The 27,049-nt window shown below is 36.8% G+C and overlaps 1 protein-coding gene across 1 annotated transcript in view; it reads right to left on the bottom strand.

Annotated features, from left to right (window-relative positions):
* LOC139712314 (uncharacterized) overlaps positions 1 to 27,049 on the bottom strand; it is a 73,840-nt gene that overhangs the window by 22,752 nt on the left and 24,039 nt on the right. The window contains exon 2 of the mRNA XM_071624152.1: positions 4,604 to 4,892. Coding sequence (XP_071480253.1) covers positions 4,604 to 4,892 — 289 coding nt within the window. The remainder of the gene's footprint in view (positions 1 to 4,603; positions 4,893 to 27,049) is intronic.

The following is a 27,049-nucleotide window of genomic DNA, read 5'->3' on the forward strand; positions in this document are numbered from 1 at the left end:
TGTATGCTCTTTAGTAATTCATATAATTGGTTTCCAATCATCTCATTAAATGTTGAAAACTGAATCCCCGTTTCTACAAAAAACTATACAATCCCTTTAATGCTGATTTTTCATTGTGTATTTTGCCATTTTCCACTCCCCCTTTCTGAAAATTGTTCAGTCAAGTACATGTATTGTTTAAAGTGTCTATAACTCAAAAAGTAGTTACAATGTTGGGATGCTTTCTTCAGGATGATTGACCATTTGTGTACTGAGAGACCTTCCCAGCTAGCTACATGCATTCACATGCATTATGTATGAGGATGTCCCATACGTAACGCATTTGTCCCATACGTAACATTATTTCAATGCCTCATAAAAAATATTCCTTTTGCTGCTTTTTCTTTTTTCTATGGTATTTAATTTCTCTAAACAATAAATTAGAACTTTCCAAAAGGGCATTAATATAACCATAGCAATTTCAGAAAAAACCTTAAAAAATGACCTCAATTTGTTACGTATGGGACATCTAATGATAGGACACGAGCTAATTTGCATACTCATTTGCATAATCCCTAAATTTTCATACAAAGTTCAACTATTTGATGAACTTCTTATGTCCACATATTAATCAAATATCATTTGCTTTCCTTTGAATTAATATGAATTTTTATAAATGTCCCATACGTAACGCTGTGTTTCACAATTATGCAAATGAAGCCCTTGAAATTTGCATAAATTTACGTTATATAATTTTTTCCTCCATGGAAATCAAAACTTCAACTCATAAGCTTCAAAATGATACCAAACATGTCAATATTAAGCAAAGATGAATTTTTGCCTTCTGAGGGGACCTTATCTTGGACTTGCCCAAGACTAGACAATATGCATGAACCATTTGCAGAGCATTGAGACAATGACATCAGAGTCTCATCTAATTTGCATACAGGATGGTGACCATGGTTACTGTCCAACAAAAATAAACATAGCTTTTCTTCACTCTTCCTTTACATTATCCCACTAATCTGTTTGTTTAGCATTTATTCTCTTCATTACAGTACAATCTTAAACTTGGAGTTGAGTCTCCCTTTAATGACAGCTCATCACATTACATTGTTGTTGGTTTTTTTTTTCTTTAGTTGCGTATTTTCCAAAGTGCTCATTGCATTAGAAGTTAAATGAGACAATGCTTGCTTGTTGTATTGGACATCGTGGCAGCTCTGATGAGGTAATATCAAGGGTATTCTAAAAGCTCTTTCTCCATTGTGGACCATGGAATATTTGAGCTTTTGGAGTTCTAAATTTTTATGTGGGGTGATTTGCACTGATCAATACCAGCCACTTAAAGAAACTAGATGTTATGCAAATACATGATGACTTGTGTTGACTCCTGATACCCTCAGCATTATCTGTATTGCCAAATGATTATCTAAATACATGCCTTATCTTTCATAATTTTTGACTTTTTTACTTCAGATTACTTAGATACATCTACTAAAGAAATAAAATAAAACAAATTCCTTTAACCACATTCTGTCAGTGACATCATCTGTCAATTATTGCTTTAATAAGCACTAATGTGATTAACAAGCCACTGGCATGCACCTTCCCCTAGACCAAGAATAACTTGCATGATTTCCTGCAGTGTGCTTTGTTAATCATAATTAAGTAACATGGGAAAATTATAAAGCTCTTCAAAGAATTTCTCTATAAATGCCAAGGGCACTGAACGCCATTCCATTGACATTGACACGACATCGGACTTATATCATACATAATATGTCATGGAAGGTAAAGGTACCCTTACCATGAACCTCCATGAGTGTAGTTCTTATCATTTTGATACTTGTTCTTTTTCCCTTCCCACGCAGGAGAGTTAGCTAGAAGTAGCCTTCAAGACTAGCTCACGTAACATCTCTGATCTCCGCCTGACAAAGGAACGTTGTCAGGGTGATACTACTTGTTGTACATACATCTCATCAAATTCCAGGTAAATCCTTCATTTCTTCATTTCATCACCCTTACCCATGCTTTGTGTTTTTGAGGCTACCATGAACTTTAACTGTGGTGCCAGCACAATCAATGATGGCAACAATTAACAACAACAAAATCAATCTAAATCCATCAAACAAAATAACTGATCATCGAAAACAGGAAGCGTTCCTGGTGCACAAATCAGCTGTATTACACCAACGGAAATGCTCTTCTGACTGCTCTGGGAAACACCTTTCATTGTGGACACTCATGTTCACTTGCACGGATAAGTAATACTCCAAAGTCGACATTATGATGTGTTCATGCATCATATCCACTACATCCGTGAAAATCCTACAATTCATCCGTCAAAACAGGACACAGAGCTCATCCCACTTTCTTCTTTTCATATTCTCTCTTTAAACGAGGAAGGAAATGCCACGCTATGAAAAATCATTTATATCAGAAAATCACTTGTTAACGGACTGTACCACTCAGGGTACAAGAGATTAAAATCAATCTTCCACAAACAGGAAAAAAGAAGTGAGAGAAACAAGTGATCATCATGCCAAAATATGGGACATAAATCCCCTGATATGTAGATTTAGCTAAACCTATCATAATACTGTCTCTTTTTTACTAACCACAACCTATATTCAGACAGGTCTGTGTCATCAATACCTGTGTAAATGTATCATGTTTTAAATAGCTTGATAAGTGCTTGGAAAAGTGGTTAAGGTCTAGTACTAGCATTGGGTAAGTTAAGGATTTGGGAAATATACTACACCGTATGTCCCCCCAAAAAATTACAACGGGACCCTCCACAATGATAACTTTAAAAATAGCAAGTCTATCCAAATACAATGTCAGGGTATGAAACTATAACATATTACCCACGTCTTGCAGAAAACCCCATCCGATTTGCTTTGGTGGTCAAAGAGAAATGAGGATTTTTGTAGACCATGTCAGGAATCCCTTCCCTCCAAGTTCTGTCTATTGTGTTCACATATTAATATGCAGTTCCAAGAGCATCCGAGTGCTAAACTTGGAAGAATCACATCCATGACATGCTTCCCAATGATTCACATTTCTCTGTGACCACTTAACCAAATTGAATGGGGTTTTCTGCAAAATATAGGTAAGATGTTATATTTTTAGACCCTGAAATAGCATTCAGACAGTTTAATCATATTGGAAGTTATCAAGGCAAAAATCCGATTGTAATTTTTTGGGGGACATACTGTACAGCCAAGATTTCTCTAGATGACATGGAGAGTAGGACCTTATAGACCACACAGAATCGGATCACATCAATCTAAACGTCTGTAGACCACATACAAATGTTCATTTTCTGACTACAAAAATGTTTGTTATCAGGTCTACGAATATTCATTCCTAACTAGAGTCGTGAGATGTTCAGAAACAGCAACCGAGTCTCCTTGGCAACCAGAACCTACAAACAACATTTAAAGGGGAATTCTGAACCTGCTAAAAGTTAGTCTTATTAAGAGAGAAAAAAAGATGTAAGCACAATAGTGAAAACTTGATCAAAATCGGATGGAAATTAAGAAGAACTTTATGAATCTGTGAAATTTTGCTAATTTTCACAAGACAGTTCTTGAACAGTGGATTTGTTTTATGCATGTAAGTATTGTAAGTGAGTTAATGATATTATCACCCAACAAAACATGCTATATAGTCCATACACAAAATCTTGAAATTTCCAGTGTTTTTATTAAAATGCAACTACGCTCTAGTTTCAAATCCTGACATCTGACTGATCATTATTTTGAAGTTATTCAGCCAGGAATAACATTATATTTCACACTTTTATAGCAGATAATTGACTTTTTGGCAGTTTTTGTACACAATTACTCGAAGTTGGTGAAGTAAGAACATCACAAGCTGACGCATTTGCATATTCACATCAACTATTTGAAGACTGTCTGGCTAAAATTAGCAAATTTTCCCAAATTCTTAACTTCCCAAATTCTTAACTTCCCTAATTCTTATCTGATTTTGATCAAATTTACACAGTTGAGCTAATAAAATATTACCCTTTCTTTTCAAACAAACTTTTGACCAATCATAGATTTACTCTGCAAAGTGCAAAGCCAGTCAGTCAAACATGCACAGTCTCTCAATACTCACTAAATGTGCACATACATGCATACACAACACACACATTTCTGAAGAGTATAGAGTTAGCCATTAAAAGGGAATACATGTTGCCTATGTGTTTTCACATAACATGGCTTTATATATCTGGAACAACTCATAACACCTATTCTTTTGTTGTAATTTCTGAACAAATTGATTCATTTATCCATAACTGCTCTAAATGCAAACTTTGTCCACATTCTATTGAAAATGCCTCACAATGTCTCCCAGAGAAAATCACAAGACGTCAGGGCATTCCGACAATACGCTGAGAATGTTCTCCTACAGTTAGGCATGACCTTGAATGTGTTTGCAGGAAACAAAGGGCATGCAGTAGGAAGATGAAAATCATTCAGAAGTTCTTTCCGCATTTTTTCTTTTTTAATAGCCAAATTATCATGAGTCACAGTTATCTGGAGCCACACATGAGCTTGGATGTAAACAAAACACAAAACATGCAAGGATAAAACATCTAGGTCTTTCTGCTTACATGAATCTTCGGACTGGAACCCGCAGGCCGTGCAGATACTCTGTACCCAGCGAAGCATGTCGGCCTCAGTCTCCGTGACCAGGAAGTACTTGCGGCGCTGGGTCACGATGTCAAAGATGTGGGCATCCTTCAGCTTGCTGCGTGTCTCGAAGGAGAGCCCCTGGTCCACCTGTTCACACTCCCTCAGGTTGATACTCCCCTTGAGTTTGCTGCAGGTGTTGTCTTTGAAGTACTGCAAGTATAACTCGCCGTTTGAACTGCTCAGCTTGAAGTAACGCCGACACCACCGCTGTTTTCAAAAGAGAGCAGCAACGAACAAAAATTATAGTATTATTTTATGCACACTCAAAGATATTTCAAAATTTTACACATACAAAAAAAAGTAACTGTTACATCCTCAAGTAATGGGGAAAAGATTAGGTGAAAATATATTGCTACCATATCAATCATATGCCCTAGCTCAACAGGCATGTTCACTTTTTAGTTTATGACAACACAGGTTCCAACTGAAAGATGATTCAGTTTGAATGAAACAGAGTGAAGTAAAAGCATCATGTGAAATCCTAGCACACACGCACACATACACACACAATTCTACCAGTTTTCATAGACCACTACTCTGTCTACAGATAATAATACAGATGTCCTACAAGAAAGTTTTCTTCAAAAGAACTTTAAAATCATCGATATGGCACAGTGGGAAGAAAAAAGAAAAGTTTTTTGATGATATCTCACAGCCACTGGATGCCACCAGGTCAATCAAACTTAACCAAATGATTTATTTACCAATAATTGTAATTATGAATGAAATACAGTCAAAATCTCACACACCTATTTTGTGTGAAATTTAAACTACCATCCTAAATACCACAGTATTTTGCGATGTTTTTCATGGCATAATGCATTCACATTACAAATTCCCGTGCAAAATACCATGTATTTCAACGTAAATGTGAATGCACAGTATGATATGATCTCATTTCTTCTCTTCTCTTCTCAACGTACCTCTCTTTAAATGTCTAAGGGCTTGTTTAACCCATTGCTCCTGAAAATCTGGTGTGTTCTGTATCAAATCTATGGGACATAAACCCCTATCTCAGAAGCTATGGGTTAATGGCTGACTGGTCCACATATACAGAAGCACTGGCTGCATTGCTGGCAATATACATGTAAGTTTCCTTGGGTCACTGAAAATATGTGTGGGAGATCAACACACATTGTAGGGCAGATAACATTGCACAGAGCAGATGACATCAGGGCCAACATAAATGGCTCAAGTTTGCCAAAGGAAACATGGTCTGACATACTTTCACTAAATGTCTAATGACCCATTTAAAGGGATGGTATAGTTTTGGTTGAGAAAGGGATTCAGATTTTAACTTTTTATGAGATAATTAGAAGTCACTTTTTTGACATATTAAAGAGCAAACAATTCTAAGAGGAATTCAAAGTTTATTTGATGAAAATCAGTTTTGAAATGGTTGGAACCCACCTTTTATGAGGATCACTTTGTTTTATTTTGTTCTTGGATATCTCTGCCATTTTGAAGTCAATTTTTATGAAATAAACTTTGAATGCTACTTAGAAATGTATGCTCTTTCATATTTCATGAAGTCATTTCTAAGTATCTTGCAAAAATTTAAAAGCTGAATCCTCACCTCTACCAATACTATAACATCCCTTTAATTGCTTTCATGATTTAAAATGCCAAGATAAGGGAACAACAAACCAAAGCACGAGAACAAGGAATTATGGCAGACTTTGTCATGTAACCAGGATGATTAAAACTTCTATTTTGTCTGAAATTCCAGTGCACAAGAATCAATACTAAACATTAATACATTCAGACAAATATCACAAGCCCAAAGGGGCAGACACATCTGCTGTTAAAGGGATGGTACAGTATTGGTGGAGATGAGAATTGGGCTTTTAACTTTTTGGGAGATACCAAGAAAACACTTATGAAATAGTACAGAGCATACCATTTTAAGAGGAATTCAAAGTTTATTTGATGAAAATCGGGTCTGGAATGACTGAAACATCCAAAAACAAAGTAAAACAAAGCGATCGTAATAAAGTGTGGGTCCCACACTCACTAGAATCGCTTTGTTTTGGATATCTCGGCCATTTCAAAACCAATTTTCATCAAATAAACGTTGAATTCCTCATGGAATTACATGCTCTTTCATATTTCATAAGAGGTTTCTCATTATCTCACCAAAAAATGTGGGAAACCTGAAATTAGGTCTCAACCAAAACTATACAATCCCTTTAACATGTTCATCTTGGATTCACATAGAGGACGTAAAACCGCATTCTCCAACCTGAACAGAGAGATTGCTTCTGCTTAGAGACTACGAAGGGTAACATGAGCTTTGCCAAGAACATTTTGTGACCATTCGAGATGCAGGCTTTACAATCATAAAATGGGATGAAGTATGTAGCCAATCAGAAGCAATGAAGAGGGGTCATGTGTACCCTCTTTATTTTTTTGCTTACGCACGTCAGTGTCCACAGATAGGTACTGAAGTCACACCACAGGCAAAATCTGGTCATCAGCCATTTATTTCCTGGCAGTCATGCTATTACAGTACCAACGTCAACAGCTCAAATGACTTTATATGGATCAACTAAAGGCTGGCACACACCCCCAGTTTTTGAAACACAATCTGCAATAGCCTCCAACTAGTACCATACAAAAGTACTTTTGTTTACAGCGAAATGTCATCATAAAACCATGAGAGCGTCATGGGAGACCTCGTGCAAACTTTCCACGTAAAGCATCATCGCCCTTTGTGCCACTAAACAATGACCTGCAAACTTAATCGTATGGCATAACCTAGGTGGCCTTGGTTCCAGGTTTAACTTAACAAGATTTTCTCTCCCAACATAGAGCAAGAAGTAACAAAGTGGAACTCATGTCATTTTCATTGTTATGACTACAGAGTTCTCGCAATGATTTCGTCATTTCAGAATTATCTAAAATGAAACTGCACTGCAACACCACTAATATGATACATATGCTGAATACTTACCAGCACATTCAAAATCCTTCCCAAACGTTTGAATTGCGCACAGAACCTGAAATATGCAAGATATCATCGGCTACAACTATTGCCATGTTCCAACACTGGTTCCATATGGAGAATGAAGTATTCACACAACAGCAACTTGTTAATGACTGTTCATAATATGCCTGTTTACTTCCAAACCCAGAGTGCAGGCTCACAAAGCAGGAAAATGCTCTCCAAAAAATATATACCAGACCCCAGGCTTGGCCACAGCTTCCACTGTGGTTCACTTCACTTATATCTATAGGTTAATCAAGTAGAATCTAGTGCCATGTACCATTCAGCAGCTTGCACTATCACAAAAACATTGGACAAGCATATCCTGTGAAAACAAGTGGGTTTTAGTATGACACCACTCAGCAATGATAACAAACAATCTGCTCTTCTTTTCCTTCCGTTCCTCTCTCTCTTCTCCTTCTTCATCTTTTCCTTTTTAAACAGTAAGCGTAGTCAGAGAACGATAATAACCTCCCTAACTCATGTCCACCCCTCCTCATCTCAAGTAAGCATTGAGTAATTTCCTACTGTGTGACATCATCTTTCCCCCAATATACAGTCTTGATAGGATCATGAACGTGATACTTCTATTTTCCCTACTTTCATTTATTCAGCCGCCAGAAATAAATAGCCTATTATTCTTTCAGGAAGTTTCTGCTGCGGCCACCATTATCCATGTCAATTAGACAAAGGAAGGAAGGCCATTATCAAAAGGTATTTTCTGGATAAATTACAGCTGAGAGAGGAAAAAAGCAAGGACCCAAATGACAACAAACTTTCATATTTCAATTCTTATATGCATGACTTCCCCCATTAGGGAGTAAGCTTGTTCTAGAATATTGGGGAAATCCATAGTGATATCCAGAACTCCAAAGTGAAAGTGGTCAGTCCATTCACACAGACAGTGACAAGATACATTAGAAACATCAGAAACATTGCAACTGATTGACAAATTGCCCTACATCGACGTAAATAAGCACTGAATTGATCAGTGTTTTAGTAGTAGCCATGATAAATATCATGGGCGTACATACTCGATGTAGGGCAATTTGTCAATCAGTTGCAATGAAAACGTCTCGACGGAAGAATTTTCATGAATTTGAATAATCAGAAACATTGCACAAGTTGCTACACAATTATACCAACAGTATGCATTTCCTTGACTTGTTGCTGAAATATTTGAAGGAAAATATCATCACCCATGCTTTCTGAATGAGTGAGGTCAAGCGTTCTTTGAAGTGTCCTGGAAAACTTGACTTTTAGAGAATTCTGTTCACATTACCTTCATATTGCTCTATCATCCTGACGTCACAAATTGTATAAAGTTTTCAACCAGGAAGGAAAAAGAACATGCATTCTTGACCTACTACATCATCAAATTTGATGGGTTCATAAAAACAAAATTCATTTCCTAATATTTCTGCTATCCTCCAACCCACCAAGCCTGGCCTGAATGATACTACAATTCTGCTTGTATACAACCCAGTGTCTTGTGGCAATAATGCTCTATCACATGGAAAGATAGGCGCACCATAATAGACAAAGCACATTACTGCTTATATTCAAACTTTGGTGCTGAAGATTTCACAATGGAAGAAGAGGAAGGCAGAGTAAGAGAATGTGTGATAAGCACAATCTTTCCTACAAGTTCCTGAAAGGCTAGAAGAAAGGGAAAGGCAAAGGTCAAACGAGGACGGAAACCATGATGAGCTCACTTCCTGACATTGTGACAATTAATGGCAAATTGATGTGATTTTACTCTTTTTTTTTCTCTCTCTCTCCACTGAGATCAAGGCATGACTGCTTTCACTCACTTCTTAAGGGAAAATCAGCACTCTCAGGCTATACACTTACACAGCCATTCTCTTTTGCAGATTTATAATATTTATCAATTTATCTATCATTTACTTATTCTGTGTTCATTATACAGTGAAGTCTCTTCAATAGGTAAACGCTGCTTTGCAAGAGAGCCGTGGATACATAAAACATTTAAAATCTAAAACAATTTTTGAACATTGAAATATCATACCTGTCCATAACAATACAATACATATATTAGAATAGGTTAAAATAGAGGAAAAATATGTAAAGTTGAATATAGTACAGATCTCTTCATATTTGGAGTTCTGAAGACTCCAAAAATAACTCTATCTCCTTGTGACATCATAATCATCTCTTTTTACTGATACAATTGTCTGAAACAATTGATAAAAAGGAAAAAAAAAAGAAAAGGAGGGGGAAATGGCTATTTTTGTTGTAAATATGACACGAGCTTGCAAGCAAATTCAATGTGAGAAGCAACAGACAAAGTAGCAAACCCAGAATATGATATCTATTTATTTGGGCACCCTGCCCATCCTAATAAGCCATGGTGATCATATCATTACATGGTCACTGTCCCACTGGTTTGCAGACAAAATATTGTAAGTCATGCTATTAGTTGATATGTAACCAACACACCCCCATCCTCTCATACCCACCAGTGTCTAGTTATTATAACACAACAATGTGCATGACACAAGGTTTTCCTTTGATGTATTTTCTTTGATGTAAAAAAAAAGGAAGTAATTCAGCGCAGCTTTTCAGTGAATGGGAGACTTGTGAAGTGATGACATAATAACCTCATCTACAATAAGTTGCATTTATATGGCTACGACTAATATCACTGTTTAATGAAAACAAGTAAAACTGTAGAGTTTCCTCTTTATTATAATCCAATTTCCATAAAACGTCTACCATTCATTTCTTGGAGTTTACTCTTTATTTTATTTCATATTAGTTCATATTTTTCTTTATTTTTTCAGGATGGAATAGGATTATAACTAAGTGGGCAAAATCCTTCCTATGCATTTTTTAATTTTTTTTTAAGTGTCTGTGCTCTGGGGCAACTGCAGACTTTAAGACTTGCTTGGACGGCATTGAATTTAAAAAAAAAAATCATAACAACGCAGAAAACTATGCAAATTTAGATTCTGATAGTTTGAGTGCTCTACAAACATGACTATTTCCCTGGATTTTCAGCAGCCGTTTTTCATGCAAGTTCTCACACACAAGGTTAGCGACAATGCTGCTGCTGTGGTGGGGGAACGTTGAGAAATACAGCGAAAACATCGCTGTACTGACATTTTGGCTAACACAGGGAGATGCTATTTGCAGAGACAAACAGGATATTTTAACGTGCTCCTCGCTAGCTCAACAGGAAGTGCCGACCTCAATGCAAACACTTTCACGTGAGATTCATACCAACAGTAGCTCTTTGATAAAAAAATTCTGAAAAACATGTGAATTAGCAAGTGCATATATCCATTCCCCCATCAGGTCTGGCTTGAATAATCCCTTTTTGTTCTGCAATTTGAACAGTTGGTTTTGATTTCCTAGTCCTTTTCTGTTTGCTGTTGTTTTGGAAGTGAAGGTCCTTTAGTAAGTCAGGACAGGATTCCATGTAATTGCCACAAGTCTATCTAGTATTGAAAGGAAATGTCAAATTTCCATAAAGCGGTGAAAATTTGGTGGGTTTAAAGGATCCTCACTGTCATGGATTCTACCTAAATGGGAATATAAAAACTTACCACTGCACGATATCCTGTCAAATTGCAGAAAAAGCTTTTTATGTTTTTATGTTAATTATGACTTTCCATCTACTGATATATAATACTTCAAATGGTATTAGAAAATGAATAGTTCAAAACACAATTATTTAATTCCATGAATTTGTCTTCAGTTTTTACTGCTGAAAGTACATGGCATGTCACATGTCCCAATCAAAAAAAGGAAAGCACTAGTCTCACTTCCAGGCTTAGGATATAGTAAAAGAAAGACTTTTCCTGAAATTGGAATAGAAACTAGAGCCACCATAGTGAATTTGGTGGTCCCTTATGGCCAAGGAACTCTTGTTTCTATCCAGAAAAGAGAAGAATCGGGTACATCTCTATGGACCTGAAGCCATACGTCTTGAATCTTCACTCCCTCCACCAACTGTGTATTACTCTACTGCCCTCTTGATGACGATAAATAAACAAACACAATGACAAGGACTCTGTGGTGTCATGAATAATAAATGACAATATGAAATGCTCATAATTTGGTTAAAAGCGGTGATCAGGCTGCCCAAAATTGAGGGACATGGGTGTTTTAATTACATTGGCAGGGCCAACAGGTTTCAGGATCACTCACCTGCGTCGTCACCCAATGAATTTCCTCCGGTGGGGATATTATTGGGGAGGTATCTACGACGTGTGTCAGTTAGGTTTTGACCCTTTCATGACCCCCTGAGACCGACATGACACATTCACTGTCATTATTCACGCACATACACACCCACACGCGCGCACACACACACACACATGTGTCATTAATGCAAGTGATGTTACACAATGGACTTCTAAATGAGACAATTACCACTCTCACTACACACTTAATGGGACACTATCATGGAGAGATGAGGTATTGCAAAGGCTGGCCCTATTCGGAATATATTCATGAGTTCCTGTAACATTTCAGAAAAAGCTCACACAACCAGCTCTCACAAGCAGCCCAGTTCAGATACGAATATAAAGCAGTTATGGACTTCTGTAGGCCAACTTCCTAGTCTATGCACAAGATTCATACCATAATTTACTTTCAGAGCATGTACACACTGATGGGCAATTCTATTCTTGCAAGCCTGAGTAAGCCATGGTTTTTAAATGTACTACAATGGACGTTGAAAATGAAGATCAGTTCAATTGAAGAATGACATCTGGGGTGTATTTCATCAACGCTTGTCAGCTCCGACAACTGTCGGCGCTGACCAATTTCAGCAAAATCCTTGGTTTTGATTGGCTGAGATGCTCTGGTCACTGACTGTTACTATGGTGATTCAAGTTGTCAGTGCCGACAAACATTGATGAAACACCCCCCTGCTGATCAGTTCCCTTTAAAGGGACACTACACCACAAGCTAACATCGATATGAAAAGAAATGAGAACAAGCCAATCCTATCAAATGCAAAGACCAACTCTATCACGAATGTGCATTTCTGTACGAATGATGCCTAGAAATTTGACTTATTTGCATGAGTGTTTGGTCTGTATATTTTTTTTTCTTCATGAACCTGGTATGTGGTATAGTACTCTATTCCTTTTTATACAATTCTTTAAAGCATTTGATGTACTTTTATGCAATTCAAGTTTGCACCTTTTCAGCTCACAACAATATGCATTAATGCCCTTCTACTTCCATATGAAACACAAATTCTGTCCCCATTTTTGCTTTGTTTCCACTTGAAATGAGAAGATTCAATCTTTAAAATGTTTTCAACTACAAAAATAAATAGCAGAATTATGTTAAACAGTTATAACAGTAATATAACCTACTCTACAACCTACTCCTCATCCTACGCATAAAAAAAGAAAAAGTAAAGGAAAAACAAAACAAAACAAAACAAAAAAAAAACCTAAGTGACCAACTCAATACCATGATGCATAATGAATCATTAACACAACTAAGGGGCCGTTCACAATTATCAACATTTTCACAAGCGTACAAACCGTACACTGGGGAGAAGGGGGTCAACACCCGGCATACGCTTTCCAATTTCGAAAAATGTCGACACAAACTGAAAAAAAGGCAGACCAAAGGGTAAGCAAGAACTGAACACAGTGAAAATAATGCGAGAAAAAAAAATCAACATTTTTCTTCGTACACTTTAATGGGGGAGGGGGGGGGGGTCTTGAAAAATGTATGGTTTGTACACTTATGAAAATGTTGATAATTGTGAACGACCCCTAATATCATTTACAGAAGCCAACATTTAGGTTGTATAGTTGACATATATTGATCTTATGGACAATGTTGCATCATATACTGTAAAACGAGGAATGTTCGCGTGCATTTTAATTTTGCGAATTTTGCGAGCGCCAAGATTCGCGAAATTAAAATGCACACGAAAGTTCTTGTTTACATTATATGCATTGAATGCCGGTGGCAGTTCGCGAAAATTTCATGCCGCAAAAAAGGCCGTCGGCTCCAATTCGCAAAAAATTCATGCCGCGAATATATCATGTCTTACAGTATTACTGTCTGATGCTAACCATATAACACAGAGCCTTCTGTACAAAGTGTGATACTGAAATCTGAAAGTAAGCATCATCTATCTTACAACAGCACAATAATCACCTGGCATGCTACCTGCCAATTACAATGTCCTGTTTATTTTTTACTCTTCTTATTCCAGAACAGTAATTAAGACTTTGTGGTGCATACACTTACTACGGGCTTTTTTATGTGTGATAGGACTGGGAATAAACCCCCGCTGACAGACTCACGGTCACTTTAATCATATTACATAAGACTATCAATTGATCCTGATGCCAGGGTAGGAATGAGATATTTATTGGATGAGCCCTTAGAACCAATATTTTATTCACGCTCTGACCTTCTGTCCAGCTAAGACTCAGCTGTGTCACGAAATTTACCCTCACCCACTTACTTCACCCACAACTGTGCATAAGTAATGATGATAATGCCGGTCTCAAGGCTTCCCCCACACTCATTAATGAAAGAGAGGGTAGAAACGAAGAGAAGAGCAAGCAGAATGGGAGGAACAGAAGGAACAAGGAAAAAAAGGATGAAAAAGCAGAAGAAAAAAGAACAAGGCATATCCCCGGCTGAGAACCAGAAGGCCGTTATCACTACTTATTTTTATTTATTTATTTATTTTTTTTTTTTGGGGGGGGTATTGAATTACTGGTTTCATGTTGTAGAGCTTGATCTCGTCTACATCATGGTATCACTTTAATATTATTTTCATTTTCAGTAACATGTTTAAAATCAAAAGCACAAGGGTGCTATTTCACCCGATATATGGAACAATGCTTATAAAGCTACCCACTTTTGATTAAATAAGCTTTTATTTTTTTGAAAATTGATTGTTTCATTTTTATTTACACTCAAATCTTAGAAAGCAATGGCGCCCTTTTGGTTCTCAGCTGACCATATAGGCAATTATAGTATTAGAAGACAGCGAAGAAGAGTGTTAAACATGATGACGAGATTTGCATGAAGAGCCCTGTATAGGATTAGGAAGAATGCAGTTTGAGCTTCATCACAGTCCGTAGTACGGTAAAACATTATATTTTCACAGCATGAAATTTTCACGAATGGGAGCCGATGGCCTTATTCGCAGCATGAAATTTTCACGAATTGCCTCTAATCTAACATTTAATGCATATAGTGTAGACAAGATCTTTAGCGCGCATTTCAATTTCGCAAATCTCTGCTCTCGCAAAATTTGCGAAATTAAAATGCATGCGAACATTCCTCGTTTTACAGTATATGCACATTTCAGCTGCAGACAGTTTTGGCATCAAAACAAGATGATTCCAGGATTCATGAGGGAGAAATTTAGGCCATGGCCTGGCGGAAGAGAATTTGACAGTCCGGAAGATTTTATGATTGGCCACTGATTACATGTTGTAGCTGACTGAGAGGGGAGGAAATTTGACGTATGCTTTTAGATCATCCCAGCCCAAATGGCGAGTTGGGAACAAATCAAACAGATCGTTACTACGAGTATGTTTCCTAGAATCCATTACCATAGAGAGAGATCTAGACGGTAATCTATTTGATGCAGGCATCACCTCTGGTTTCATATCCTGTGATTGCCAAGCTTTATGTTGTCTCCCTCCATACCCCCCTCTACCACTCCCCCCCCCCTCCCCATCCCTAAGAGAGGTTAAAGTGAAACCTCATCCACTATTTCAGCTGAAATGAATAAGAATAATACAATTAAACCAACAAACTGTGACACATTATTCAAAGTGCACAAAGTATGAGTTCTTGACAAGTAAAATAATTATGTCACATGTATATGATATGCCAACAAGTTATTTTGGCCAAAATCACATTTCAAGTGTAATGTCACTACTTCACATGTCTCTTTATACTGCCCTGAATGCAATTCCTTGATCAATCAATTCAATATCTATATTTTGTTTTGTTTTTATGCAACTGTACTAAAATACAAATATTTTGCTTGCTCTACAACATTCTTATTCAAAGGTAACAGCAGCCGGGATAAAACTTCTTTGGGGATACTCTAAACTAGTTAAAAAGTTAGTCTAATAAATTCCATAATCACAGTACTGAAATTTAGTCAGAATCAAAAAAAAAAAATAGGGAAGTTGTAAAATTGTGAAGTTTTGCTAGTGTTTGCAAAACAGTTCTTGAATAGTTGATATGAATATGAAAATGAGTGAGCTGATGATGCAGTATTCCATTGATCACGTAAAAAAAAAAGAATGACATTAATTCAATTTTCCTGCTATGAAATGTGTGTAACACTTCCTACCTGAAAATCTTCCAAACAATGATCAGTCAGATTTAGAATTTGAGACTGGGGCATCATTTTTAAACAAGGCCCCCAACCCCTCCCCTGAACTTTCAAGATTTTGTGTAGTAAATGGTAAATTGTGCGACAATGACATCATCTACTCACTCATTTACATACTCCTATTGACTGTTCAAGAAGTGTATAATGAAAATAAGCAAAACTTCAAAATTTCATTACTTTTTGAACTTTTGTGTGACTTTGATCAAATCTTTACTGTCATGCCTATAAGCTTTTGCTCTTTTTTATCAGACTAACTTCTAACTGGTCCAGAATCTCCCTTGAAATAGTACAAATATGAACTAGAACAGAACTATTGTAAACCTTGTCATTACTGGCTGTATCTTCAAAGTGACACAGCCAGAGCCTTCATGCAATTTCTGGTTGCTGCTGCCATCAACTTTCAAGGCTTGCTCAGTCAGAATAAACCACCAAATGTGTTACACAATCCTGTTTCTTCTCTCAATCCCTGGGCGGGAATCTCATCTCAACAAAAGAAACAAAATCTTCCAGAAACTAATGTCTCCTTTGAGTCTCATAACACACAATCTTTTCATCAGAAAATAGGAAAAGAAAGTTCATAGCAAAAGGTTAATTTCCTTTATTTATCAAACATTCTCTTCCTACTCACATATTAAGGACGTGCTAAGATTAACACTCTTCACTAATCACTAGACTTAGTACGTCTATGTATGCATGGTTGGTAATTGCCTGGAGGGGATAAATTTTTGCGTACTTTTATCACCATGGTTGCTTCACTGTCGAATGGACCACACGATGGAGGAATTCCGCCCCCAGAAACATTGATTATTCTCACAAAAATAACTGTGTGATTTGAAGTACGGTTGGTTGACTATCACTGGAAAGGTCAGAGTTTTATAAAAGAGAGACGGAAGGTTCTGTGGCTTTGAATGTCAAGAAAGGGTGTGCAAAACAGCCCGAGAGAGCATAATCATTAAAGCACAGTCCTAGCCAGGATGTCCAGGGACATGACGAAAAAATGGCAAAATGGACTCACAGTTCTCAGTGTGAAACAGCTTTCACATTCAAAAGATTTCAGTCACATTGTTGTTCAATTTATTGTAAAACCTGAAATTTTCACAAATTTCGCAAGCCAAGATTCATGAAATCAAAATGCATGCGAAAGTTCTTGTCTACACCATCATGCATTGAATGCCAGTGGCAATTTGTGTATAATTTCATGCCACAAAAAAGTCCATCGGCTCCAATTCACAAACCTTTCATGCCGTGAATATTTCTGGTTTTACAGTACTACCTATAGAGAATAATACACAAGACAAATCTCTACACTGAACCATACTGTCTGTAGACATGCACTCAACTTTGTGTAATATAACAGCATAACACAGCAACCAAACTTGGACTGTTCTTGTTTCCTCTAACAGTACAAGAAGCTTTTACACCACAATGACATCGCAATAAATTCTAGGCTTTTTTTTAGTTTCTGGGTTTTTAGACAGCACACGTGGTATACAGAAAAACTTTATCATTTTTTTTAAATTCCAGATTTTGCCCATCCCCCCCCCCCCCAGCCCAATTGATCAATTGAGAGGGATATCACACTTAATATAAAAATGTCCTGCATTGCTCAGAAAACTGCTAAAACTAACCAAAGTCACATGATGTGGGTGATAAAACTCTTACCTGCTAACCCAACATCTGTTCAATTCATGTAAACATCCTGTGTATACTCTGGAAACTTCTTGGCTGATTGTTCTGGTAAAGTGCATTGTTTTATCAGAGGATAAAACAACATTGGTTTCTTGGATGAAAAATGCTGTTTTTCCATAGAAACAATGACACCTACATGACCACGACAGCTCTTTGATGTTTCTAATAGGATGCCACACCACATGACTCACACTCAATTGACTTGATACATTCACAATGACGTAACCTTCCCAGCATGTCAAATTTAGTTCATATTTCATGAAACCAGTTGTTTTAGTGTATATATCTATATCTCTATATCTACACCAACTTTCTTGCTGTGGTTTCCATGATTGATTGGCATAAAGTTGTGAGTTTTTGTCACTGTCATGCACACTTACTCAGTGATTTGCCTCATATGAGCAGGGGATATTTCTAAAGTTTGATGAGATTATGGAGTATACTGTAAAACACGATATACTCGCGGCATGAATATTTCGCGTATTGGAACCGACGGCCTTTCTCGCGGCATGAAATTTTCGCGAATTGCCACTGGCATCCAATGCATACTGTGGAGACAAGAATTTTCATGTGCAATTTAATTTCGCAAATGCTGGCGCTCGCGAAATTCGCGAAATTAAAATGCACACGAACATTCCTCATTGTGCAGTACATTACCAACAGAAACAAGATCCTTAATTACTGTATTCTTAAGAGCAATTTTGCGCATTTCCTTTGCTAATCATTCTACCTGATTATATCAAATTTCTTTCAGTATACAATGCTTATGTAATTACCATCTCCCACTAACTTGTCACATGTTTGGTTTTCCCTTTTTTTTTTGTCTGTACTTACACAGTGTATACTCTGTGACTTTTTTTTTTCATTTTTTTGGCGTTGTTTGTAACGACTATTTTGTGTTTTTTTATGTGCATTCTCATTTCTATGTTTTGTTATCATTTCACAGCCTTGCTGAAAAACAGCTTATAGCTGACAGCAAGCTTTTTACCATGGTTAAATAATTAAACTCAACTCAACTCAACTCAGTATCAATGGTGAATGATGATACTTTCACCCATGCCTTTGTCTTGTTGATCTGTTTGATTTAAAAATAATAATAATAATCACACAATTGTCTGATTAAACTTCAGCCTTGTACCAAGTTTAAAACAAAATTAAACTTTTCCAGAGATTGAATCAATTTTGTAGCCATTTGGAACAATTTGAAACAACTACTGAACATGAAAATGGATCATTGAATCCATACAACAATTAAAGTAATTAGAAAAATGAAAATGTGACACCCCCCCCCCCCCCCCCCCCCCCCCATGAGGGAAAAAAGAACAAGCAAGCAGTATCACATCTTTGGCACAAGTGAAGTATGAATTGCTAATTTTCAATGTCATTATAATGACAGTCTAACCCTCAAGACCTTCAAATGTTTGAGTTTTATTTTGACCTTATCGGTTGAGGTAGGTACACTTAGACCTCACACTATCAATACAACATACTCATGTCCTCCACCAAAACCACAAGCAGACAAACAAACAAACAAACAAACAAACAAATGTTTGTAAAATGACAATTACTTGCTCATCCTCCCTCAAGGTTGTGAATTATGAAATTGAATGATAATCAAATAAAAATGTACTACGGATCAATGGCTCGTAACACTTGCCCACGCATTGCTACTGCACATTGTATGATCACTCAGTCATTAAAAATATTTGCATTTAAATTAAATTCAAGCTTTCAACAGTATCTCCCTCTCTCTCTCTCTCTCTCTCATTCTTAGAAACATGTTTTACAGTATAGCAATCAAGCAGTGCTGAAATCATTAGTATCCTCACTTTCTATATCTTCCTTTCTCCAACTGTGCTGACCAAAATTCCTAATCTGTATCACTGTATGTGCTTTATGTTTTTCCTAACTCTTTGCACAACTTGTTAGTGCTGTTTTTTTAATCCATAAGAATATGAATGTACAAAGTGACAGTCTGTTAAGAGTTGGTCTAAGGAGGAAAAATGAAATGGAAATCAAAATCACCCCAAAACATAAAATTTCCTTATTGCAGCTGTGAGCATCTTTAAAGTTAAGTCTGCAATGTGGGCAACAAAATACCTACAAGAGTTTACTATAAGGTGACAAGTACATGTATAACCGTATACCTCACTTGTTTTTGTTTTTTCTATCATTTTGAAAATTAATAGTATATTGCTTTTCAGTTACAAAACCAAAATATGCAACAACAACAAAAAATTTGTTGCTCAAAGCTCATTTTTTGGGGTGCCGTAGACCTACAGGAAATCATTGATTAAAGTCTGATTAATGTATCATGAACAGGATCTAGGGTGTAGTGATATAACGCCAAAGACAACATCAGCAAATTACCTACCGGTAATTTTTTACTCGGAGCTCACTGACAAATCGGGTGTGACAAGATTTTCATCCTGTTTGTTGTTTAACACGCAAGTTTAACACGCAAGAGTGCAAATTAATGAATCGACAAATACTCACACGCAAACGCTGGATATTGAGTAGGATCAAGATCCCATTCCAACTAAAGTTTCCACGTCATGAAAGCACATCAAAATACCAGTGAAAGTTTATACACTCCTGTGGATGTCTTTGGCACACAACCAACAACTGACACACAAAAAATTGAAAGTGACCAACTCTTTGTCACTTACAGAGGAAAAAGCTGCAGGTTGATCTTTTGCTCCTAGTCCCAACACAGATGTTCAAAGTAGGACTGTAATCACAGATATGTTGCACCAAAATCCAGTATTCAACAGCAAAGGTTCTCCGCACCAAAGAAATATCAACAGTATCGGCAAAAAAACTCCACACGATTGATCTCCCCCAAAGCACTCCGCATCGCGCCCCGAATGGCGAGGACGCGATTGAGAAGCCACTGACGTCTACGATTCTGGGACGGATGAATCCGGCAGGAGGGGGACTCAAGTTGGGTGAGAGGAATGGCAGGAAGGAGATATCCTGCCAATCTAATGAAGGCATCAAGGTATGCGCCATTAAATCCTCCGCTGAATCACGGAACACGGACACGCGTGCACACACATATTAACGCACACAGCGCTGGCAGGCAAATTGAGGGGTAGAAAAAATGACAGAGAGAGAGAGAGATTGAGGTGCGTTCACACAAGCTATCTATGGTTGCTTACTGTGTCCAGTGTGAACAAGACACTCCCTGTTTAATCCACTTTATCCCTATCATGATGTGATAACAATATCCATCAGTCCATTTCAATTTTGGCATTCACAAGGTAATATTTAGGGAAGTATGTTATGAATCAGAATGCCAAAATTACTGCTTTTTTTATTGAATGATCTACTTTGTCAATAAATAATGTAATGAGAAGTTTGCTTTGCAGCTACTAAAATTTGGTGACTGGTTCTACAGTGTGATGGTCTTTAAGGGTGAATCTTGTCGAACAACACACTTGCTGTGAACAGAACACAATATTATTATGTCCTAAACCTGACTGTTTAGACTGTTCAAGAACACAACTCCAGATAGAAAGTGAAATACACTATAATTATTCAATCTAAATTAAAGATGAAGATTCATGAGAAGCATATATGCATTGACTTGAAAGCATTGCAACTCCAACTCATGTTTTGCACACATTCAAAATATCACAAATGTGGACCAAAATGATGAAGCATTGAAGCGAAATGAAATTAATCAAAACTCAAACAAAGGCAATAGACCATATTTTGTAAGTTAAAACAAAAATAAGAAATTAAAATGCAGGATGCTACAGAATCAGTCTCATGGGAGTTTTCCTTTTCTCTCTCTCTTTGTCTAAACATCCGAGATTCTATAGACGAGGCAAAATATCATATTGCTCATAAACTGCATCTTCAGTACGTGTTGAGAATGTCAGTGAGGTATGAAATTCAATACAAGAATTATCATTCATCACAGACATTTTCCCGCGCTGCATGAACAAAAGATTACATAATGAATGCTATCTACTCCCTGATCTCTCTTCCAGTCCTGGAAGATTGATAATGATGATAATGATGATGACGATGATGATGATGATGATGTTGACGTGGATGATGATGATGATGATGATTATGATGATGACGGTGATGACAGCTATGATGGTGCTGTCACATTGTTGTGGGGCAATGTCACTATGAAATCATTCCTTCTCAACTTGTGAAACAAGGTTAATTTCAGCTCCTTGGACAGTCCATATGACAGCATTATATCACTTTAATCATTTTGTCTAATTTCATTTCTTCATTCATGTTGACGGTTTGCATCAGAAATAAATGAATCTCTTTAAAAAAACAAAAACAAAAAAAAACTTTGAAAAAGAGAAAAGAAATAGCCCCTCGCCTACCACCTGTATGATGCCCTACCCATTCCGAAGACATTGTATGAATGAAGAAAAGAGAGAGTGTCTGTGTGTATGTGTGTGTGTGGATGCACCAATGGTGAGTGGACAAAGAGCTAAGTGATGCCCAGGCCTGGGCCCCTGATGATGATTTAATTTCCACTCCAAAAGATCAGACATCTCTAATCACGCGGGGATGGATAAGAGTGTACATTTGTTAGCCTCCTCTCAAGTCTTGAGACCTTTTGATTTCAGTCTCCTAATATTTCCTATGAAAGTATTTTCTTGTGTCCCTGTGCACATTAATTTCAAGTTTTATATCATAAGATATCAATCAATATCAATTTATATCAATAACTCTTGCTTGGTCATGCCTGCTTCTCTTTTATCTGTCATCTTCTCCATTTCTGTCCAAAACTTTCTTATTTGGCACAAAGATTTTAACTCTCTACACTGTGGTTGCTATCACACACACACATATGAAAAACAAAAAAGAAGGAATATTCAATTTATGGTACATATAATAGCTGAACCAAATTTGTTGAATGCCAGAGTAGAGATATAAAACTGTCCTCTATCTCCACCTGTAACAAAATATCGAGGGTAAAGAGCACCAAGTTAAATGATACGAGGACCTAATTGTGGACTTTTTCAGGAAAGGGAGGCAAAATGCACATTTAGAAGCATCTCTCTCTTTTTTTTTTAGGTTTAAAAATAAGGAACTAAAACCTCAATCATATGGTCAATGTAGTTTCGTGATCTATACTTCTAAAATCTGTCTTTTAACCTGTTGAGGACGAGTCCCGAGTATACTCGGGCAGGTGTCTATGGGAAATGCGTGTTGTAGCAAAACCAGTCCATCCTCAATGGGCTAACTACAGTGCCTGCAAAAATTACATCAGCAAAAGTCTGTAAGAGTCTATCACTGAATTTATTACATCGGGTTATAGTTCTACACATTTTCAGTCTTGGTATCTTTTTTTTTCATGCTTTGAATGAGGATGTGACAATGTGGATTTATACTTCTTTTTTCTAAAGCCGATGACTAATGCTTTGTCAGTCTGTATGAAAGTCACAACTTTGCTAACATGGTGAAAGTGATTTCTGTTCACTCTGCAGTGCAGATGTGCTTGGCTGTTCCTGAATTCAAGTCAAAAACCCTACCAATATCAGATATATACCATATTCCACTCCTTGCCAGTCACACTGACAAAGAAATTTGTTTCTTGTGTTTCTATGATATTCAGTCACCTGATATGAATGCACACACGTGTGCACACTCAGGGTTGGTGTGATTACGAAAAGAGTGCTGTGAAAGTACAGCCTGGAGTAGAGGCTAAGGCCAATCTGGAAGTTGACAAATCCTGTGCAGCCGAGGACTTCTCTCAGCCTTATCTCTCGGTGAGGAGCGTGTCCTCAATTTGGTACTCATCCTGCCTTCAGGTCTACAATGTCTCATTAACCCATCAAAGTCCTCATTCTTCATTTATTTTGAGACATCCTTACTAGATTTACAGCCAGGATTTTGTCCTCACTCTACCCACCCTCCCCTTTTTCCGCCATTCTCTTCTATTCTGTCACCTGAAGACTTTACCCATCACAGCAGTTATCAATTTCCTTACAAATTTTAGTGCGCTAACGAGTTGTCAATTTGCTAACCTGATTTGACATGGATATTGTTGTTGTGAAAAGAAAAGAAAATCACAAGCTTATAGATCAAAAATTCACTGTTGATGGCATTTGGCTAGGGGCAGGGGTGCACAATGTATGCAAATTTAAAGGCATAATTTACCATTTGCAGATGAGAAACAAAAACCAAGCTTTAGTGCTTCAAAATAGTTCTAAAATGTGAGTTAGGGACAGAAACAACCAATGTAAAAAATTTGAATTGGTAATATCGATATTAAGTATTGTTAGATATACAAAATGTGAACAATAGTTATAATAAAAATGTTTCCAGACTAAACCGTCTACAGCTACGGTTTATTGAGAAAAATACAGATATCTCCTTTAATATATTTTATGCTTTATCGTGGAAATTTTATATGATAGGATGTTTTGTGGTACAACAGACCTACACATATGCATTAAATGTCATATCTTGAAAATTTTTTAAATCACTGTCCCCAAAAGGTAAACAGATTTCCCACCTCCCTGCTTTAACCAGGGAGGGGCTCTGCTTTAACTGAATGAGGGCACCATAGAAAACCCTGTTGTGTGTGTGATTGGCTAAAGTGCTAAAGGTTGAATTGGTTCATTTCTTCTGTTGTGACATCTATTTCTGCCGTCAGAAGCGCCAATATTGCTGCCTTGATTAAAAGATTGACCCTGCAGAAACAAGCTTGTAATTTTGCAAATTATCTTTCTTTCTTTCTTTTTTTCCCCACAGTATTTACTTGCTCCTTTTATTTGTCTATCATTTTTGTTCACTTCTCGCAGCAACAATATCATTATAATGCCCCAGCAATAACTGTACACCTAAATACAATCCTCTGAATTGCTGCTTATCATTTTCAAGCACCTTTTTTCTTCTTGTCATTCAACTCTCAAACTCACAAATAGAACCCTCCCCTCCCCCTAAAAAAGAGACAAAAACAAATAGATGTCTGTGAGTGCGACATGAGAGTAGATGTTGTTTGCATATCTGTCTACTTTTAGATTTGTATTTTTACAAGCCTGAAAAAGTTTGTACATCCTCCAGTAACCCAGCTCCCAATCGTTGACACTGTCAGCCGGCCATAACTTGTAAATCACCACCAATACCATGTTCAAGTTATCTACCATTGCAGTCAAAGTCAAGTCCATCCCAAAGTTTTGAGTGTTTTTATTTCCACATGGACAAAGCCATTATGCTGCTCAAGCCAAAATTGTCACTGCGATGAACCGCAGTATACAGACTCATCAATCTTTGTCTGGAAAAAAAAAAACAGTTAAAGAATAATTGTCAGCTGAGAGCTAGTAAGTTCTAAGATTTGAGTGTAAATAAAATGAAACAATTAATTCTCATACCATGAAAAGTGTATTTAATAAAAAATGAGTAGATTTATAAGCATTGTTACAAATATAGGGTGAAATAGCACCCTTGTGGGTTTATTTTTTACATTTTACTGAAAATGAATATAATTTAAAAATGACACCATCATATAGAGGAGATCGAGCTCTACAACACGATATTATAACTCAGTATCCCCCAAAATTGCGATAAAGCCCTTCTAGTTCTCAGCTGACAATATCAAGTTTAGCATTTCTAATTACTGCTGCAGCAATACTCTGTACAGACAAAGCACCATGGAGTGTTTTTCAGTGTAAGTGTCTGAAACAACACGGCGTGTTAATCTGCTTGGACTACCCACAGATCCATTCCCCCTATGTGATGTGATAAGAGAGGGTAGCGTCTCCACTGGTACTCCAATCATCTACTGGAGGGGAGAAAAATAAGAAGTGAAGGAGGCCCTCTTTTGACTCTCAGGTTACACCCCTTATTTATGACGAGGGTAGCTTACTTTCCATGATGAATTTGGCGAGGACACACCAAGCAAGTTTATTGTATGATATTTCCTGTACAATCTGTGTTCGTCAAGTGGACAAAAAAAAAAGGCAAAATGATTTGCTCCTGTAGAAATAATATACGATCCATCATTCCTCATTTTGAGTGAGAAAAAAAAAAAATAAGAGAAACATGAACCAGGCTTGGGTCAGATAGCTGAAGGATAAGGACCCTGCTAGAAGCACATGTTATGCGCAAGTCTTTTCTTACCATTTTTGGCATAAGGGTACAAGACTAAGCAACTTATATCAAAATAAACCAGTAACGTATTTAACAAAACATAGAAGTTTGCCATGTGTGTATGTTTCTTTTGGTTTTCCTTAGATGTTCCAGGGAAAATACAGCTTTGGGAGATAATTACTCACTGAGAAAAATAATAGAGAAATAAGGGCAAGACATTAATAAACTTTGGGAATAATCAAACAAACTAACATGACGTTTTGGTGTCCAACCATAAATAATTAGACCGTTTCAGATGTGTCTAAATAAATATGTGTGGTAAAACATACTTTAATATTAACCAGATATTTGATTGATCAATTACATGAATATCATACATAAGACTCAATCAGCCTGGGCAACAAAAAACACACGAGTAAAAAAAAAAGTAATCATACACTGGTAATCCAAATAGCTCTGGCAAAATATTTGTTCCTTCTGTAATTTGTTTGGATTTTCTGCACCCAAATTACTTTACTTGGTTAGTTCTACAAATGTATTCTTTGAGAGAACTGTTCATGATGGCTGATTCAGCAGTGCATACAACTCCATGAATGCAATACATTGTGTGAAATGGAAAAATATGCATTTTAAATTTAATAAAAGCTTGCTTTACAGAGACATTGCATGCTAGAAACCATTAAGAGGCTACAAGGGATGAGGATCAGATCTTTTTCATATGATTGTTTGCTGATTTGACATTTTACTTTTGTTATTTGTTATGGTGTTGAAACACCTTTTCCTTCAGCTTTGTGCTAAAGACAAGATAAACGCACTTCTTTCAAATGTACTGATTTGTTTAATTTGGGTCTTATGCATTTTATCTTTTCTTATGGGAGGATTTCATTGTTGGAAAATAGCAATTTCCAAGCAGTATGCACAAATAAGCAATTGGTCCAGAAAATAGTTAATTCCCTAATAGATTCATTAAAGAACAATCAATCTAACTCAACACCTTAAAAGAGGCTAATGACCTTCCTCAATTCTCATATTTCTGTTTCTTGGTGGAGAAAGTGCGCAAATATGAGGTGAGTCTGACAAAGCGGGGGCGCATTTCTTGGGACTGTTTATCCAGCTTGCTTCATCAGTAGTGCAGTACATTGGCAGTCAAAGTTCCCTCTTATTATCCATTTCCATCACTAGTTAAAAATCCCATAAAAAAAAACAACAAAACTGCAAACAATGAGGATGAAAGTTGCTAGG

Source organism: Diadema antillarum, unplaced genomic scaffold (genome assembly GCF_040938485.1).
Source record: "Diadema antillarum isolate AM-2024a unplaced genomic scaffold, OU_Dant_1.0 seq00001791_RagTag, whole genome shotgun sequence".
Classification (NCBI taxonomy): domain Eukaryota; kingdom Metazoa; phylum Echinodermata; class Echinoidea; order Diadematoida; family Diadematidae; genus Diadema; species Diadema antillarum.